Source organism: Pelodiscus sinensis, chromosome 3 (assembly GCF_049634645.1).
Source record: "Pelodiscus sinensis isolate JC-2024 chromosome 3, ASM4963464v1, whole genome shotgun sequence".
In the NCBI taxonomy this organism is placed as follows: domain Eukaryota; kingdom Metazoa; phylum Chordata; order Testudines; family Trionychidae; genus Pelodiscus; species Pelodiscus sinensis.
In genome coordinates, this window is record NC_134713.1 from 58,024,016 (window position 1) to 58,044,855 (window position 20,840).

The 20,840-nt window shown below is 39.7% G+C and overlaps 1 protein-coding gene across 11 annotated transcripts in view; it reads right to left on the minus strand.

Moving 5' to 3' along the window:
- SENP6 (SUMO specific peptidase 6) overlaps nucleotides 1-20,840 on the minus strand; it is a 178,040-nt gene that overhangs the window by 45,907 nt on the left and 111,293 nt on the right. For all 11 annotated transcript variants that reach the window (XM_075923799.1, XM_075923801.1, XM_006131959.4 and 8 more), the window contains 5 exons: nucleotides 18,650-19,019; nucleotides 14,513-14,745; nucleotides 11,382-11,549; nucleotides 10,568-10,601; nucleotides 7,486-7,671 (listed from right to left, as the gene is read on the minus strand). In XM_075923799.1, the coding sequence (XP_075779914.1) occupies nucleotides 7,486-7,671; nucleotides 10,568-10,601; nucleotides 11,382-11,549; nucleotides 14,513-14,745; nucleotides 18,650-19,019 (991 nt within the window). The remainder of the gene's footprint in view (nucleotides 1-7,485; nucleotides 7,672-10,567; nucleotides 10,602-11,381; nucleotides 11,550-14,512; nucleotides 14,746-18,649; nucleotides 19,020-20,840) is intronic.

Consider the following 20,840-nt stretch of genomic DNA (forward strand, 5'->3'; position numbering starts at 1 on the left):
TGTTATGTCATGGAAGAAGACTAGTTTGGCCCTGCCTCAGAAGATGGAAGATGAAAATGGCCACCAAGAGCACCTTGAAAGAGGAAGATTAACAATGGACAAGTAACTGAGGCTGGAGCAGAGCTGTTTCAATGTACTGTCACTGGTTGCAAGAAGGAACAGAGTGGGGAGAGCACTCAGTACCCTAATACCACACCAGGAAGGGCTCCACTGCAGGAGACACAAGAGTCACTACCCTACAGCTTCCGACACATGGCAAGCACTTGAAGAGCATGTGATTTATCCAAGTTGGTATCCAACACATTCAGAGTGTTAGAAATCGGTCTAATGTCCTATGCGAAATTAATAGGCTCATCTTTGATTTGGGAGGCTGAAGTGGTCAAGAAAGGTAGGTTTTAATCTACTCTTATTTATTTTATATTATTTACCTGGCATTGCTCGGATCTTTAACTGAAATAAGTTTTTTTTTTTTTTCATGTAAATCATTGTTCTGGGGTGGGGCTACGGATAAGGGGTTCAGTATGCAGGCTGCCCCAGGGACAAAAGACAACCCCAGCTCTCTCACTACAGCAGTTTGGGGCCCTGTGAAAATACCCTGCCCCTGGCTGCCGCAGTGGGCACAGCCAGAGCAGGAACGTACCATATTTTAGCGAATATAACCCATGGATTATATTTGTTTTTACAAACCCTGCCCCCGCCCCCCGGTGGGGTATACTGGTGTGGGGGTTTTTTTCGTTTGTTTTTTTAAAACAGAAAGTACCGGGAAAGAGCCTGGAGCCCTGTCTTGGGCAGCGGGTGGCCTGTGCCATGCATCGCCGCAATTCCCCCTCCCCCTCCCCGCAGCCTCCTGCGTTCCTCGCTTGCAACCTCCCTGCACCCTCTCGCAGCCCCCAGCCCTGCTCACTGGAGCACTGAAGCACAGGGGCAGGGCCGGGGTATGGTGCTTGTTGCTCCTGCGTGATCCAGCCAGGTGTCCTCCACTGCCTGCAGCTGGTAACACCGCACGCTGGACCTGCTGCGCAGTTGCTTGTTGCTCCCAGGCCGGTGCCTGCCCCGAGCCATGCCTTGGCCCAGGAGCAACAAACGAGTGCGCAGCAGGGCTGGCGTGTGGCGGTGGCAGCTGCAGGCAGGGAAGGGCGCCCGGCTGAATCACTCTGCCCCCGGAAGCTGCGCAGAAACCGGGCCGGTGAATGGCTGGCTACTCTCCCCCGCCCCATCGCACCGTAAATATACCCCTGGCACAATCTTGTAAACCTCCACGGGTTATACTCGTGCATGGGGTATACAAGATTTTTTTTTTTTTCCTGAAACAGCAAAAACCGCAGGGTATATTTGGGTGCGGGGTATATTTGCTAAAATACAGTAGGTCCTCTGGTTGAGGGACACAGACAAGGCAGTCAGACACACAGATAAAACTTTCTCCCTTTCTTCACCTCTGCTCCTTGCTATCCCAATGGGGATATAGCTGTTATGGTCTCCATTTCTGGCCTCGTTACCCCTCCTATGGTCATTACGCAGTATAACTGTGACTGCTAGCAGATCTCTCCCTTTCCATTTTATGAGACACAATCACATTCCAGATACATTCCACTGTCCTGGCACAACTGAACCCTGACCTTGCATTAAGTTATGAGAAGAAGCAGCTGCATACCAAATTTAGTGGTCCTTACTGTTTTAGATGAGTTCTTGAACAAACAGATTCAAAGACAGACGCTCTCAAATATTTTTATATTATATATATTAGATTACACACAGACTTTACAAACTGGACAGAAATATAGACACTAAATACGAGATTGAAGTCCAGATAGTTTTATAAGCCAGCATTGTTAGCACCAAAAATAACCAGTGAAAATATCTGTTCACAGCTGATGGGTATGGTCAATGTTTACTTTTTCCAAGCAGCTTCTATTGAAACAAACTGTACTAGGAAATATTTTTTTAAGAGACCTACATTAATTATTAGTAAGAATTCTGAAAATAAACTGTCCCCACATCCTTAATGTTTATCAGTAGTTAAGCCAAGCTTCCAGATATACTCCCAGAGGTGAACCACTACAGCATTCTGTACCCTTGCCTTGCTCAGCAGATGACCTCTACTATTCCCATAGCTCCTCAAAGTGAAACTAAGAGACATGATTGGGGCAGATAGTTCATATCCATCTTCGTAACCCTACCCCAGAAACACAGCAACATTAAGTGGTGTCTGACTGCTCTCCTCCTTGTCTGAAGATAGTGATGGAGGAAACTGGAGTGATGCAGGGGTAGGGTATGTTGCAACGCTAAGTTTAAACAATTTTCACTACCAGTTGTTGCTACTCATCTATGTTGTTTTTTGTGGTTTTATATAAAACCCCCACACAGTATCGGCATGTGCTATAACCCTTGGGCTAATGGAAGAGGTTCTCAGAAATAAGTAAAGGTTTTTAAAGTTTAGTCCCACTCCCTAAACGAGGGAGAGTAGGCTTACAAGACAAAACCCATTAACTTACAGAACACATTTACAAAAAATTAAATTTGGTAAGCCATCAACAGTTCTTTGTAAACCCATCAACAACAGGAGTTGAGGGAGGAAAGAGGGAGAGATGAGCCTTCTTTTAAAAAACTGATTTCAGTGCTTTTTAGGCATATGCATAAAGGCAAACTCCTCTTAAATACTTAACTACTATCATTAATTCTAGGTCTGCCTTGCTTGGTATACAACACCTATTGTGAAGAACTGTGCTGGCAATTTCATAAAACAATAACTCATTTTCTTTGATGCCATGAAAAGAGGAGTCTTCTGACAAGCTCTGTATCAGCTACTGATTTCCAATCTCCATTTCCACATATACTGAACAAAAAAAGGACATAAAATATTCACCTGTTCAAAAAACCAAAATAAAGGTTTTCCTTTTACCACAATTCTCAGTTTTTACAGAAATGGGTTTAGAAAGAGGACTAGTAGTTACTACTTGAGGGGAAACACTAAAAATCAATTTCACAGCTCAGAAGACAAATAAAAACTGCACAGACCACAATACAAATAGTATTGATAAAACACTAGCCTGTAAAACCAGTCAGCTAGGACTTTACGTACCATGGACCCCGTTTACTTGAACCTAAATATTCTTCTTTTAACATGTTCTCTCTCTATTTTGGCTTACATTAACCTTGTGTTGAATAGGCCACTATTAATCATTTTAGTGAAAATTCAATCAAAGCAGCATTAATCACTTATGCCTTCTTGATGTCATCAGTTATTACCTCTTCTTCTCCACTAAGTAGAGGACCTACATGTCCCTTGATATTTCTCGTGTTACTAATATATTTAAAGAACCTCTTCTTATTGCCTTTTATGTCCCTTGTTAGGTGCCGTAGCCTTTCTGATTTTGTCCCTTACGTGCTTGTACTAATTCCTTTTTATTCATGCTTCACAGTATTTGTACATGTTTCCACTTTTGGTAGAATTCCTCTTTGATTTTCAGGTTATTAAAGAGCTCCTGATGGAGCTACATGGATATCTTACTGTTCCTCCTATCTCTTACTGTTCCTAACCAACTGTAGTTAGTCATGTCTTCAATATTGTTTCCTTGATCAACCACCCGGCTCTTCTGAACAATTTTTTCCTTAGTTTTTTTCCCCATAGGAACACACTTGCCAGTACTCTGGAATTAAAAAAAAAAAAAAAAAAAAAAAAGCAGTCTTCTTTAACAAGCTTATTGTCCTTATGCTGCTTTTCTCACTCCTTCCTTTTCTTAGAACCATGAAATGACAACATTACTCACCCTGGGCAGCAACTGTGGTTGAGAAGTATGTCCCTGTAAGTGCTCCACTTCAGATGTAAGTGCACCTTCCACACCTTGGATCAGAGATTTTTGTTAGCAGTGTTCATTCATCTCATGCATATGCCAAGATTATACAGAGTTGTGTGACTAAACATTCCTACAAAGGAAACTGACGCAGAGATAAAGGAGGATGGGTAGTGGAGCATCCATAAGGGGACACATCTCTGAGAACCTAAGTTACTACACAGGGTGAGTAACTTCTTCTTCCTCGAGTAGTGTCCCTACTGGTGTTCCACTTCAGGTGACTCCAGAACACTATCCTCACAGAGGGGAGGGAGCTCCAGAATCAGGCCCAAAACTCAATAAAGACCTGCACTGCCAACTGCTTCATCAGATCTAGAAGCATGGACCAAGACATAGTGCTTGAAGAAGGTATGTAATGAAGACCATGGAAAGGCTCTGCAGGTCTCAGGTTATTGGAACATTTTAAAGCAGGAGTGGGGGCGCCAACATCTGAAGTGTAAAAAGAAGATTTCTGTTGAAAATCGTGTGATTTCAGAGGGGAAAAAAATGAAGAAAACCAGCAAATTATTAGACTGATTAAGATAAACATAAGATGACACTGCAGATAAGAATTTGTGGTGTGGACATAAGGACCTTACTTCAATACCTGGAAAGATAATGGATTAAATAATTAAGCAATCAATTTGCCAACACCTGAAGATAAGGTGATAAGTAACAGTGACCATGGATCTGTCAAGAACTAATTGTGTCAAACCAATCTAATAGCTTTCTTTGACACATTGTGGTTAGAGGGAAAGTGGTGTGTGGTATTTCTTGACTTTAAAATGGCTTCTGATGCTGTCTCACATGACCTTCTTATAAACTAACTAGGTGAACACAACCTAGATGGAGCTACTATAATTTGGGTGTGTAACTGGTTGGAAAACTGTTCCTAGAGAGTAATTATCAGTGGTTCATAATCAACCTGGAAGGGTATATCAAGTGGTGATTTAGATAGATAACAGAGAGAGTACGTTTAAAACATCTGCGGATGACTCCAAGCTGGGAGGGGTCGCAAGTGCTTTGGAGGATAGAATTAAAAATTATCTGAAGAAACTTGAGATGTGGTTTGAAGTAAATTGAACGAAGTTCAATAAGAACAAATGCCAAGTAGTCCACTTGGGATGAACGATAAGTTGCATATATACATAATGGGAAATGATTACATACGAAGGCTCTGGTATCTCCTCAGTCAGCTACTTGAGGATGCTAGGATGCATTTCATCCAGCCCTAGTGACTCGAAGACATCTAACTTGTGCACATAATTTTTAACTTGCTCTTTCCCTATTTTAACTCCTGAACTTATCTCACTTTCATAGGCATTCACTGTGTTAGGTGTCCAATCACCTACAACCTTCTTGGTAAAACAAAAACAAGACATTAAGCATCTCTGCCATTTCCACATTTTCTGTTATCGTTATTCAGTTATTTCCCTCTTCATTGAGAAACAGGCCTACCCAGGAAGCCCCGAGCAGGAAACTAAGCAGGGCATGTGGTCCAGAGAGCCCCTCCGCCCTCTTGGGAGAGTGATGTCGCCCAGGGCAGGAGGGTATGCTGGGACATACCTTTTCTGAAAGGCTGTCGACCCCTACTATATTAGCTGGGGTTTGCTAATTTTCACCAGAACAAAAAGTGCTTCAATGACAGGTAATGCAATTCTCATCAGCGTTAGTGACTCCAGAATGTCCAGCAACTTATGTTCTGATTCTCTGACCTCATCCAATGATTTCTGCAGAGCACCTGTCATCTATCTTATGAGGTCCCGAACCTACAAGAAATCACCAACCATAAACAATGGTAGAGGCATAGGTGCTTCATCTGGAGAAAAGGTGGTTATGGTCATTTGAGAAGTAGCTTCCTGCTCTTCAACTGTCTCCTTCTGACAAATGAGCTAGGACAGAAGCCACTATTTCCCCCACTCACCCCAATGGTGGTTTGGTGGGGGAGAGAACCCTTTTAGCAGAGGCATGCTCAAGGTGGACACATTAAATGCTAAGTCTCAGGCCAAGGCTGGTATGAAAAAACAGAGGGTGGCTTGCTTCTGTAGTCCTCCACAGTCTCAGTTTGAATCAAGAAGCATACCTAGGCTGAACAAATGTTAACAAAAATCTCCAATCAAAGGTGTGTGGAGCACATGCACATCTGAAGTGGAGCACTCATAGGACACTACTTGATGAACTACTATTTCATGGTCACTTTCACCAAAATTACCTTCCATCTTCATATTTGCTATCAATTCCTCCCTGATAGCAGAATCAAGTCTAAAATGGCTGTCTCTGTAGTTGCTTTGTCCATTTTATGAAATTAAAAATTGTGCACAATACATTCCAACTGATTGGAATTTTGTTTTGCAGCATTATTTTTCCAGTGATGCTTGAGTACAGTCCCCCATCATTAATAGGTTCTGTGTTTTGGATATTTTTGTTATGAAAATTATATTTATTTCTGTTGTGTGGCTGAAGGAAATTCTTCCTTCAGTCTAACACCACTAATGAAGATAACTTGTGTGTTGCCAAAATTCATTACAAACATATATACACACTTAATCTTAAGCACATCTATGTAAGAGAGATGGACTGAATATTAAGTAAACAGAAAAATACAGTAGATTAACATGCTATGTTTTAACCCCAGGAACTCTAAAATGAATTTCTGCCAAAATCTATTCTAAAATAAAATAGCTCTTGACTTTCTGGCAAATATTTGACCATATTACAAGACTATAAGGTGCACCATAAGAAAGTGGCATACAATTTCTATGTTTCTATTCAAGCAGAGATCTAGAGGCAGAAAGGAGTGGCAACAGTGAAAAGACAAGGTAACTTTGCCATGACAATTCAATACCAACTTTACTCAACTGTGTTTCATCATCCCGAATAAAGAACTAGTTGCGTCCCATATGAAGAGAGGTTAAAGCGACTGGGACTTTTCAGTTTAGAAAAGAGGAGACTGAGGGGGGATATGATAGAGGTCTATAAAATCATGAGTGGTGTGGAGAGGTCGGATAAAGAAAAGTTATTTATTAGTTCCCATAATAGAAGAACTAGAGGACACCAAATGAAATTAATGGGTAGCAGGTTTAAAACTAATAAAAGAAAGTTCTTCACACAGCGTGTAGTCAACTTGTGGAACTCCTTGCCAGAGGAGGCTGTGAAGGCTAGGACTATAACAGAGTTTAAAGAGAAGCTAGATAATTTCATGGACGTTAGGTCCATAAAAGGCTATTAACCAGGGGATAGAAATGGTGTCCCTGGCCTCTGTTTGTCAGAGGCTGGAGAAGGATGGCAGGAGACAAATCGCTTCATCATTGTCTTCGGTCCACCCTCTCTGGGGCACCTGGTGCTGGCCACTGTCGGCAGACAGGCTACTGGGCTAGATGGACCTTTGGTCTGACCCAGTACGGCCGTTCTTATGTTCTTAGCTTTACTAACCTGACAACATATTAACAATAATATATGTGGGGTGAGAATAGACTGTTGCTGGGACCTTTTAAGTGTTCTCGTCAAAGATTGCAGGAAGGCAATAGTGTCTTACTAAACAATATATTACTCTAGCTAGTGGTATTAGTCTCACTTTTTTAAAAGCGCTTAAAGGATTACCCAAATATTCAAACACAATTTACATTACAGTAACAGACAAACTAGGTTTACTTACTCACTCCTTTACAGTCATACCAGACATTATCCTTCTCCCTACTCATCTTCAGTTGGGACCTCAAGCTAAGACATGCAGCAGGTACTGTTTGCAGAAACACTACTGGTAATTTCCGGACACTACACCATTCACATTTGGTAAGTTCAGAAGTTTTCAAATTAATCTCTCGGGTATCGCTTTCTGACTCTACAAGGGAAAAAAACCAAAATGTCATTAAAACCTATGAAGATAGCCCTTTGGAACTTTTCCTTTTAGTTTAAATGAGAACTGACAATTAATTTGCTGCAGCCAAAAGAATCAACAAGTTTCAGATTCAAAACCATGTAGGTGATGATTTCTGTTTCAAAATTAAAAGGTCTATTGTCAATAGACAGGAAAACCACTAAAATTAGTGTAAAGACACACAACATTTATTCTAATCCATTCTTTATTCCACAGAAAAAAGATTTTCAGGGTAATTAACCTACATCTGTCTCTGCCTGCAGTATTGTAAATTTTAAAATGAACCTATGAAATATGCTTAGCACAGACTCCTACTACCTTTGCTGAGGACCTCAACAAGTGATTTGTGACTCCTTGGGCAGTAATAAGAATTCAAGGGATCTGCCAATTGCCCAAGCAACCCTCAACCACTGCACAGGGGCCGGAGCCCCATTGAGGCCCCATGGGCATTGGAGCCAAAGCCACAGCAACTCAGCTTTACAAGACTCCCTACAATGTGGGGGTCCCAGGCAACTGCCTGTTTGCTACCCCCTATTAATTCTTTTTATATGCAGAAAAACAGTTGTTGCAGCACAAGTGGATAGTGGAATTTTTATAGCATGATCACAGGACCTTGGAGAGAAAAAGGTTGAGAACCCCTCCTTTAAAGAAGTGGCGTTTTAAAATGAAGATGGGAATAAAGACACACTAATTTACTGCCAGCTGGTCCCTAGAAAAAGATGTGTAACCACACAAAATGGTAGAGCTCTTTAAAGGATGGACTTCAGCTATATTACATTGCGTTCCCAATGTACAGCTACTTTATTGCCTGAGCAAAGAAAAATCATAGACAAACAGTTGACAGTCCTTCATTTGGATAGAACACAGCAACTACTGATCAACAATTCCAAAATTTCAGAAATGATCTTGGCCTCAGTGAACAGAATCCTATTGATTTTTGGTGAAAAAGGCAGAAATGTGGGCCATACAAACCCCCTGGCATCTGGTTAACAGACCCAGCAGCCTCAAACAAATCTGTAACTGCCTATGTATCAAAGAATCTGTTCAAGACAGCCACTACATCTTCAGTCATGAAAATACCCTACACTTCCTATCTCAGCTCAAGAGTATAACATGACAACTGAATGACTGGGCAGGGTGGGAGGAGAAATGATGATGGGGAAAGGAGCTTGCAATACCCATAAACACTATGCAATACCCATAAACACATGATAATGACTGGAAAGATGGTCAGTTTGTTTTATGACTGATTTGGAAGGGCATTCTGGCCAAGGCACTGGCTTCTACTCCCCCACACCTTGCTGCCTCTGATACAGTAGCAGCGGAGGAGGGGGGCAGAGTGAACGTAGTCAACAAGATTAACTAATAAGCCCAGGCTTACTGGCTGTTCATGCAGTCGTCTACACAATGACATCCCTAGTAAGTTTAAATGGTGTTTGACATTCTCTGGACACTGGCACCTGGATTGACACACTAAACCTTTATCCTCTTTCATTTTTTATCTCCTCCTCCCTTCTCTTCTTCCACTGACCAATGTCATCTGAGTAAACCTGGCGATAAAATGGCCATTTCTTCTCTAATGATAGACGAAGACCTGCTAGTGTTGTATAGGAAAAGGAACAAGGCAAGTAAGTCCTGGGAGTTTTTGGGAAGGTAAGAAAAGATATTTAAGCCAGTCATCCATTGAGATACATACAAATATATAGTTAAAGCAAGTACAAAGAGAATGTTAAAAAAAAAAACTACAGCTTTGCCCTGTGGAAGCCTAATCAGTACTATGACTTCATGATCTGAGGAAAATCTCAGAGAGCCAAGAAAGGAAAAAAAAAAAAGACAATTAAAAACAGGTTTGATTAAATACTTGCTCAGCAAAACAAAGTCTAATTGGTTATATCCCTAACAGAGATCTAAAATCCCATTTAATTGGTTAAATTTACTCTCTTGGGATAGGTCTACACTAGAGAGTTGTGTCAGAAAAACAGCCGTTTCTCTGACAAACTTAAGGAATGCCCACACTGCAATCGTGTTCTTTCATAAGAAAATCGAAAGAACAGAGGGGTTTTTCTGGCGTTGGAAATCCTCATTCTACAAGGAAGAAGCCTTTTTGAGAAAGAGCTCTTTCGCAAAAAGGCGTGTGTGGATGGAAAAGAGGGAGTTCTTTTGGAAAAAGAGGAAAAAGCACAGGTGCCCTGGCAACCATTCTGTTCATAGTTATCAGCTTACATACGAGAGAGCATCCATTCAGTCTGGACACTCTCTTTCAAAAAAGCAGATCACTTTTTCGATGCATTTTTGCAGTGTGGATGCTCTCTTTCAGAAGAAGTTTTTCCGGAAGATCTCTTCTGAAAAAAGCTTCTTCCGAAAGAAGCCTGTAGTCTAGACATAGCCTTGCTGAACTTGCTATTTTTATCTTGTTCAACTGAGCTGATGATAAATAGGTATAAAAGGGTTGCTAGCAATTTAATCTTGCCAGTTATGACTGCAACCAACTCAGAAAAAGAGGCATTCCAACAGTCCCTATTGCAACCAGGAAAATCTAGGATCATACAATTGTGACTCTTTCAACAACCTATTTTTTTGATTTTGCTCCAGAGTAAGCAAAAGTGATATTGAAAAACATCAATCCCTGCTAATGGTGGATAGACAATTTATATGACGAAGTTCTTTAGACTTTACAAATCAACATATACCCACACACTAGATTGTGGGGAAAACAGATGTAATAACACTCACTGTTACAAATATTTACATATATACACAAAGACATCTGTAGTACATTAAAAATAATCAAAACTGAAGCTTTGAACCACCTCTTATCAAAAATCTATTTCTACTAGAGAGAAAGAAAGTGAATACTGACCTTCTAGACGTATCTTGATGAAATCTAGGCAAAACTGTGAAAGATACAGCTATATTAGTATTAGATACCACTGGAACTCCTCAAACCATGCTTCCACTAAAATAAGCCCCACTAAAAAACAATCCTTCAGATTTTTAGAAAATATTAGTTAAAACACCAACTTTTAAAAATCAAGTTTTAAGAAAGCTGACAAACACTGACTACAGTATATATTTTAAAAGAATTTAAAGAAATGAGTATCTTCCATATGTCACTGTTTGTAATGCTGATTATTTAACATATATAATATTTCCCTCTGCATTCACTTTGGTTCTCATTTAGAAGATTTATAATACCTTTAAACATACACATGACTTTTGCCTTCTAACCCAAGAGATTATTGCTATTTACTAATACAGTAAAACTCCATTGGTCCGGCATCCAATGCTCCGGCACCATCAGGAACCCAGAAGTGCTCTGGGCAGCCGGACAATTGGAGCTGCGCTGCGCCCAGCTTCCCTGATTCAGCCGCTGCTGAAACTGACTAGCGGCTGATTCTGGTCAGCTGCTGGTCAGTTTCAGCAGAGGCTGAATCGGGGATGCCTGGGGCAGAGCCGGACTATCGGAAAGGGGGGGGCTATGAGGGGTCTGGGGTGGCATCCCCCTCCCCACCCCAGTCCCCTCATAGCCCCCCCTTCCAATAGTCCGGAATATCTGCTAATTGGGCACCCCCTGGGTCCTAAAGGTGCCAGATTATCGGAAGTTTACTGTATTCCAAAATGACAAGCCTCACCCTAATTTGAAAAGGGGATGGAAAAAGCAGAAGTGTACTTACAATCACAGGTTCAACAACCATTCTTCGAAGTGTTCCTATTCGTATACTTCGACAATGTAGAATGACACTTTCCCAGGAGTTTTGGTAATTTATAGGTACAGCATCAGTTACTTCTTGAGAAGACACTTTACGACGTTTTACTGGTGTGTTAGATACAATATTGCCAAACTGCAAAGTAAATTTCAAGTATCAGAATTTCTCATTACAATTTGTGGTTAATGCATATATCCATTAAACCTGATGACTCAATTGTCACCCATTTTTGCATAAATAGGATTACATACAATAATACTGATGTCAAGTGTATAACGGTTGTTATTCCCAAGGATTTCTGATGACATCAAAATAAGGAAAACAGAAGTTTAAAGTGTTTTGTTAATGCAACCAGGTTTTAGAAACAACTATTTTGACACAATTATGAATTCTAATTAGTGATTTTGGAGTTTCCAAAAAAGCCCCACAACATAATTGTACTAATAAATTGAAGTGTGGTGCTGTTTGACTTGTTCAAGACTGCTTCTCTCCTTCCTCAACATGTTTTCTTTGGTTTTCTTGATATTTTCTTCGGATGACTGTGAAAGTGCAGCTATTCTTCAAGTACAACATGGGAGTGCTACCAGGACCACAACGTTCCAGAAGAAAGATCATGTATAACCATGGAAACCCTGAGAGGGATCTCTGTGAGAAAACTCTTTGATTTTCAAGTCAAATTCCAGAATGAAGAAGTTGCACACTGACAGAAGGCATTTGGAGACTGGCTTCAACTCAAAGAATCTAGTGGAGCTAAAGGGAAGCATTAGCTCAAGAGATGTGTCTGCTTTGATTTTCAAGTAGAACAATTCCAGCATATTGTTTTTAGAAGGAAAGCTGACTGTTAACCGTCAGGTGACAAGGTTTTCTAGCATAATGAGGGTTACACATTTTTACTTTGTTCTTTTCTGTTGAAGACTTTTCTGTGTTCTTCCCTGTTAAGTTTAGTGCCAATACTTTATTTGCATGAAAAACTTATGTTAAGGCTTGTTTTTAGTTATAATCAATAAATACATTGCTGTAAAAAGTACTAAGAAGCTTGAAAAATAACTAAGCTAAGTTACAAATCATTTTTGCCACAGCTCGTTATATACTTTGGGATCCTTTGAATTAAAAGCGCAATAAAAATGTACATAATCAAAGTAGGTCTAGAACAGGAATAACTACAGGAACATTTTACTACTAGTACTTCCCAAGAAAACAATGTATTTTGCCTGTCAGAACCTAGCTAGTGGTAATAGGTGAAGCCTGTAATATACTTTGACTCATACAAATGTAAAATAGAACTCCAATCACCTGGTAAATAATGTATCTGTTTATAATATAGTAATTTCTTGACATATGGAACATTCATATATTAAGTATCGTAGTTGTATTCAGCCAGTCTAAAGGACTAAAGGATTTAACATTAAGATTATCAAGAGTGAAAGATAGATAAGTATTTATCATAAATGCAAAAAACTAAGGTAACAGAGACAGGATGGATAAGAGAATACTTATTTTTTTCACCAACAGAAGTTGGTCCAAAACAATGGCAAGCTTACACAAGGCTCTTCTTCAGGTTCTCACCCACCCTGTGTCGCAATACCCTGGGATTAACACTGCTACAAGCATTTTAAGACACCAGTAATGATAGTTTTCGTTCCATCAGGGATAAAATTGCAGGCATGTTCTATGCTCATGGTAGTTCAGTCCACATCTCATTTTGCCAAAGATTTTCTACTTCACTAAACAGTGTGTTGAGTAAAACTCAAATGTTATCAACTCACTCTTTAAAAGTTAGTGAAAAGAAAAATGAGGTAGTGCAATGAAAGACAGTGGTGAGGTTTTCATAAGGCTCAAATTGCACTTAGGTGGCTAAGTTCCATTGATTGTTTTCAATTATCTCCATATCAGAACTGAAATGGAAAAAATGTATTTATGGCCCTAATTTCAGACCCTGCCATCTTAAAAATTAACCAAACACAGCATATTATGTAGTCTAGTAAATTTTAACAATGGCATGCTGACTTCTTGAACATGAATGTAATATGTTGAAATTTATACTGCTCCTTGAGTGTTCTAAAATAAAGACTTCCAAGCACTTCCAACTAGGATCTGACACCCTGTGTACTATCAAGTAAACGTATACATCTACTTAATAAAACTCCCACGGCTGCTCCATATTAGCTGATTTGAGCTCTGGGTTATAAACTATATGATTTGGGCTCTGGGTTATAAACTTTCGTGAAGGACACCAAAAGGGGAAGGAGTCCCATAGCCTGGGCTCTAGCCTGAGCCCAAACATCTATTCCATAATTTTCAAGCCCTGCAGCCCCAGTTCCGGTGGGCCAAATGAAGGTGTACAATTGCAGTGCACACATACAGCTGCTGGACCTAATTCACAATCCAAATGTACAAGTGACCCAAAAGAGCTTTAAACACCACCATCAATTGAACATCAATAGTTATAGGGAATTTATTATTTTTTAAAAGGATCACTGTCAAGGTTGTTAAGTCTTTAAATTAACATACCGTGAAAGCTGTCCCCTTTGACAGCACTAAAGGAGTCTGCTCATGGTGCATTTTTTGTCTTTGTTTATCCAATTCTTGCAGTGATGCTCAACTAAAAAACAAAAATCCCCACCATGAAATCCTTAAAATAAGTGCTATTAGTTGGGACAGTTGTCAAAGTATTTAATTTTAAGGACCATCATCCTTGCCCAGTGTCCCTTTATGTTTAAAAAACTTAATACTATGAAGTAGCCTTCCATTAATGCATACAAATATTATACACCACTTCACATCCTATAATGGAAGAACAGGTCCCTAATTATATATAAAAATAATCTGTTCAGTGTTAAAAAAGAACAGTACATGTTGAGAATGTATTTTTTTAAAAACACATCCCTAAATGCATAAAGATCTCTATATAGTCAACAAGTTTCCTTAGGTTTTCAATGTTCCAGGAATGAAGATAATACTTAACCAACTGTCTGAGGTGAAAAGTATTCAAATAAAGACCACTTATGGCAATTTCTGATAAGATACACCTTTACATTTCTCATTCTCAAGCTGGAATTTTATATACAGATATTTATTAATTTTTTTTAATTGAGTACCTGATCTTTCATTCTTGCTTTTCTTGGTAATGTGATGCCTATTTCTGTGTCTGGAGCAACACTATGTAGTCTCTGTTCTATTCCAGAACTATTTTCCTTTAGTGCTGCTTCCACCTTTCCTGTGGAAGGCGCTGGGGAAGAACGGGCTGAATCTGCAGGTCGAGGCGATGTGCTTTCCATTCTGCTAGTGCTGCCACTGTCCTCATCCTCCTCGTCATCACTGGACAAAATAACTAGGAAGCAAATATTAAATACAAAATGAACATGTAATACATTTTTTTAAAATGACTATATAGTAGTTTTTCTTTTTTTTTTTTGGATCTCTCAACACCAAAAATAATCCACAAGAATTTTAACATACTATTTTCTTTATTAATATTTACCCAAGACAAATAAACCTGTTCAGTAAGGAATTAGCAACAATCAATATGAGTTAAGCCCAATTTTAGTCTCTTGTGCCAGAATAGTTCGTTCTTAAAAGGCAATGGAGTCTTGGCAAATATTTTTTTTTAATTACAAACCACAGTACAGCTCAGATACTTAAACGTGAGAGGCAGTATGATACAGTAGATCAAGCATGAGGCTGGAACCAGAAACTCTGAAGTTCTTATTCTGGCAATGTTGTGTGGCTGTAGGCAAGGTGCTTAACCTCTCTCTCTCTCTCTCTCTCTCTCTCTCTCTGTGCTATAGTCCCCTATGGACCATTCAGTGAGCTCCCACGTCTACTTTTTGCTTGGTAAGAATGTTATAGAGGAATTGGTGAGGTGGAAAGTGCAAGAATGATGAGAGACGTGTGAAGGGTCTTAAAAGAGAGCAGAGAGTTACTCACCTAGTACAGTTATTGAGGTTCTTGGAGATGTGTCCCTCTGTAGGTGCTATACCCCAAGTGCGGGTGCATCTCTATGTCTTTACCCAGAGAGTTTTGCAGCAGTGACTGTAAAGATCACACATGCACAGTGCCAGCCTCGAGTGCTGCTGGCGCTTGAAGTATTGCATGTATAATCCATAACCCATAGTGCCTTTTCTACCACTAAATATGCATGAAACTCCAAAGTACAGGGGAAGAAGGGTGAGTAGTGGAGCAAACACAGGGACATAAATCTCAAAGAACCTCTGTTATTGCACCAGGTAGTAACTCTCTCCTCTACTTCAAATGATGTCCTTGTGGATGCTTCACACCAGGTAACTGTAGAACAGTGCACTGCTAGAATGGCAGGACACTACCGCCCAGCCAAGCAAGGTATCTGTTCTATGACCTTACATGATTGCATACATTTGGCAAAATTGTGTTTAGAGGCTCATGTAGATGCTTTCCATAAATTCATAAGGGGAACATTATTCAGGAAAGTTACAGATCTAGTGGAATGTGTCTTGATTGTTAATGATGGCTGTATGCCTTTCAGTTGGTAGCATAGGCAAGTGCATCCAGCTATCTAGATAGCAAGTTTTTGTATGGTAATGGATTTACCATTGGCATGTTCGACAACTGATAAAAAGAGTTTTGGTGAAGCTCTGAATGTCTTGATTCTGTCCAAATAAGAAGCTAGCACTCTTAGAGCATCAAAGGTTTGCATCCTAGATTCGAAGAAGCTCCCATGTGCTTTGGAAAAAGAAAGTTGGAAGCTGTATGGGTTGATTAACATGGAAGGAAGTGCATACTTTGGGGAGGAATTTAGGGTGGGTTTGTCAGGTGAGTATCTTTATTAAAGATAGTATATGGTAGGTCTACCATGATTGCCCCCCAATTTCTCCCACATATTTTGCTGATGTGATAGCTACCAGGAATGACACCTTGGTGGCCACACCCATAAATGGACATCCAGCTAACTAAAATATTCCAGACCACAGATGTTGCCTGACCAGAGAGTGCCAGACTAGAGAGCTATCACAGATCAAGAAGATACATGTCAATTAACTCTGGCACTTCTTCCAGGGCAATTTCTGAGTTCTGTAGGCACCCTTTTGAACAAGTCCTGGAAATTAGTAACATCATCTGCAATGGTAGATGGCAGGGGCATAACAGCTTCATCAGGTCAAGAGGATGAATTACTTATGGTTTGTGAGGTGATAGGAGCAGTATCCTCTTCCTGCTCTGCCATCGATACCTCCCATCCCTCATTTACTGCTCTCTTGGAGGGTGGAGGTAGTGATCTGATGTTGACCCTATGTGGGCTATGTTTACTGTGGTGACTTCTGTAAGATATTCCTCTCTCCAGAGTCCAATTTGGCAAAAGGCCAGAAAAAGGAGTCGGTGATTTCATCCACAGATCTCCATACTATGGAGGCATGTGGTAATAGGGGTTTCAGGCATGTGAAACCTGATAAGGGAAGGAGAGGTAAGGAGAAAAATACTTTCATCTTCATTATAAAATGAGAGATACTATTTGAAATAGCTATTGGTATGGTGCCGCTATAGTAGATGAAAGATCAGTGCTTCGCAGGGGATACACTGATGCAAAAAGAGTCTAGCAGGTAAATTCAATTAATAAAATGCTGCGGTGCTCACTTTGTGCTGGCAGCAATGGTACTGGCTGTGTGGCAGATAGGATGTGGATCGGAGCATGTGTGCAATGTGTCAATGGCATTATGCTAGTGGTGTTCAGCTGTGGCACAAGTGTTAGAGCAGTTCTCAGTGTTGACTCTGTTGGAGACGCCAGCAGTGCCATGGTATAGGCAGGAAGCTTAGATGCAGATGAACTGGTGAGTGCTGGTGTTGACTGCCATATAGACAGTGCCAGAGGTGCTGTAATCATCATAGGTGCTCAGTCTTGATGCGGACAGCACTGCTGAGAGCAATCTAGGAAGGGAACATTTTTTTTCTGCTTTGCCCTCTGAGGTGGTGAAGCTGGTCATTTTCTTTCTAAAGATTTTGTGGACCTCAGCAATTTAAAGGAGTGAGGACTTTCTAGTCCCATGTCAAAGGCTGGGTCTCAAGATTTTGTCCAATAAATTAAGTTTCAGCCTCCGGTCCCTATCTTTTCATATTCTGGCATGTAGTTTAGAGCAACAGGCATATTGCTGGGGAACATGAGACACTCTGGGATATGCTGAGTATGCCCATCAGAGACTGGCTTTTCCTCTCTGCAGGTCAAACATTTTTTTAAAACCTGGTGAATCAGGCATTTTCATAACCAAAAATTAATTTACTATGGGGAAGCTAATAATTTTCCTCCTCCAAAGGGGAAAAGTAAACAGACCTAAATTAACTAAAAACACTAAACTGTCTATCTAAGACTTACCTCACAAAACCCCAAAAAACTATCAGCAGGACTACTGAGTTCGATCTTAGGCCAGGAACAGTTGAAAAAGTACCGATGGCTCTGGGTTATGCACACACAATACTTCAAGCAGCAACAGCATGCAAGGCAGGCATCATGAACGCACAACCCATATAGACACTGCTGCAGAACTCTGAGTAAATGCACAGGGACACATCAATCCCTGGAATGGAGCACCCACAAAGAAATCACTCGGAAAAGGCAAGTTTGAATTTTATGTGGAAGCATTCAAATGGCATCAATTCTAATGTAAGAACAAACAGTAAGGAATATTGCCTCCACGAGTACATTTTACATTAGATTGGAGGGTTAAATATCAAGCATTGGGGAAGACAAAGTAAGTATTAAGAGGCTGCTTCAGTCCAGACATGAGTATTTGAATAAGAGAACTCCAACCATGCAGATTAAATGAAAAAGGTTTGATTTAAAAAATGTTATGCTTAAACAGCAAAATGTGGAGCTGGCCTGAATATATGAGGCAAAGAAGACAGAGAAACCAAAAAACAACTTTTCCTTTTACAGGCTTGAATGATGAATCCTCAGCAGGAATGCTCTTTAAAAATGCTCTTTAACAATGAATTATCAGCAGTGTGTCTAGAACTTAAAACATATTAAGAAACTCATGCTTTGTTTTACCAATCCCAATTTTCCTCATTCATCAAGTTTAAATTGTACTCAAAAAGAGAGTAACTCTAAAATAGAGAAGAATGCAAAGTTAAAAAACAAAAAAGCAAGTCCAGCAAAAGATTCCAAAAAATTGGCAGGAGAGAAGCAGAGCTAAATATTTTACATTCTTAAAGGATGTTTTCAGGTATTTGGAAAGTTCAAATCATATCTTGCTATGTAAAAGAATACTTACTCGGATCATTTAGTTCAGATGGTCTTGTATTCCTTGGTCTTAAGTTTCCTGAACTTTTAGGAATTTTTGTCCCAGTTAAGAGTCCAACTTTTCCATTCAGTCGTAACATAGAATGTCCTGTAATATCACGACTCAGTGCATCAACTGAACCCTTCCCAGCAGCAGGGCCATAGAACTTCTGTGTGTTCAATCCTGTACCTGGAGATTTTTGCGCTGTTGAATTCTGATGTATTGAAGATCGCAGTAAAGATTCCACAGGTTCACTTAATGTCACAGTTTGTTTGGAGCGTCTTTGCAAATCCCTATAGAAATCATTTCCACTACTTTGGTATTTGGTCTGATTTTCAGAATAATCAGTCTGTTCCAAAACCTTGAATAAAAAAAGGCAGAAAGTACAACACGTGGTTTTGGCATTTTTAGAAAAAGGTACAACAGAGACCTAGATTTTAATCTTACTGCTGAAATATATATTTAAAAGGAACAACCATCCCAACTTACACAAGTTATATTAGCAATACTGCAAAGAACACAAGCCTAAAGCAAGCATTAAAAAGGCAGCTTGACATTTTTGTTATACTTTTAAGTGGGAGTCAAAAGTTACGTCTACACTGCAAATAGATGTCTATGGCGGTCCTATACCAGTCAACTTGCCCTCACAAAACTCTGGCTGCAGGTCACTGCAGTGTTAACTTCCTGGCTTGGGCTGAATCCTGAACTCTGATCAGCAATGAAACAGCTCCATGAGCCCAAGTCAGCTGCCAAAGATTAGCCATTGGTTTTTCATTGCAATATAGACATACCTAATGTCAATAAATTGCAAGCTTGATTTTTTTTCAAATGTTAACTGTGGAAAATTAGGGGCATGCATTATATCTATCCTTTTCCTTCCTTTCCATAGATAGACATACTGTCCATTCCTCAGATATGTTCATACATCAGCAAGAGGAAAGGGTAGCTCTAACATCACTATTTTGGGCAGATGAAGCCACTAGTTTAAGCATGAGTAATCCACAGACCATCCAAGTCATGTGGACACGTTTGCTCCAAAAGCTGCAATTAATAGCTTTGATGAGGCTGTGCAGAAACACCATTCCAAGGTGGAATAACGAAGGACAAAAAAGACATTCCAGCATCCAGACAAAAGGAGCAATCAGCAGCCACATCAGTTCAAAGATCCAGTGACTTTGAAGGGAAAAAATTAGTACCCCCTTCCTTCATCCTGAAAATCTGGAGGAAATAGGAAGGAGCATCTCATTCTAAAAATGGAAAAGCTGCTCATTTTTCCCAGACTGTTGAGAGCAGCAATGCCTCTCTCTGCTCACTTATTCATGACCTTTTAATAAGAAGGGATTATTACAAGTGTAAAACTTTTGGATCTTCTGTAAATTCTAGTCCTAAGGAAATTCAGTATCCAACTCCCATTTGAAAATCACTGAGTCCTATGGAATTCAACAGGACTACTCACATGCATAAGCATTTGCAGAAGTGGAGCCTCAGGCTACGTCTTCACTGCGAGTTCTTCTGGCAGAAAATATGCTAACGAAGGACTCTCTGGGACAGGTGTAAGGATCTTGCACAAAACGGGGATTTTACGCAAAAAAGGTCCACACTGCTTCTTTTTGTGCAAAAACCCCTTGCGCAAAAACAGCACAAAATATGCTAATGAGATTGTGACTTATGCTAATGAGTCCCTAATTAGCATATTTTCTGTAGGAAGAACTCACAGTGAAGATAAAGCCTGAGTGTATTGCTATTTGGGAGCATTCAGTATATGGTGTTAAATTATTTCTTGAATGTGTGCTATAAAACTGTATTAAATAATTGATTTTTATTCCAAATAATGTTCAAAACACAGCCATCACAACCAATTACACTTCAAAGGAAACTGCAACTTTTAGCAATCTGTAATTTACACATTTTCTAAAGTTAGTTTGCAAGAATCTCCCACTTTTTAAAAACAAATGTAATAATATAAATGTATAATATAATAAAGGCCAACTTTATGAGTGAAGGACAATAGCAAACTTATTTAGGAAATTACAGAAACATTTTAATTAAATTATTGGTTAAAAAAAAGGAGAAAAATCCACATGCAGGTAGTAATATACTAATCAGTCCTTTACAACCATTTTAGGATCTTTAATAGTCATCATCCTGTTTGGTTTGGAGTAGTATGTGAATGCAGCATGAT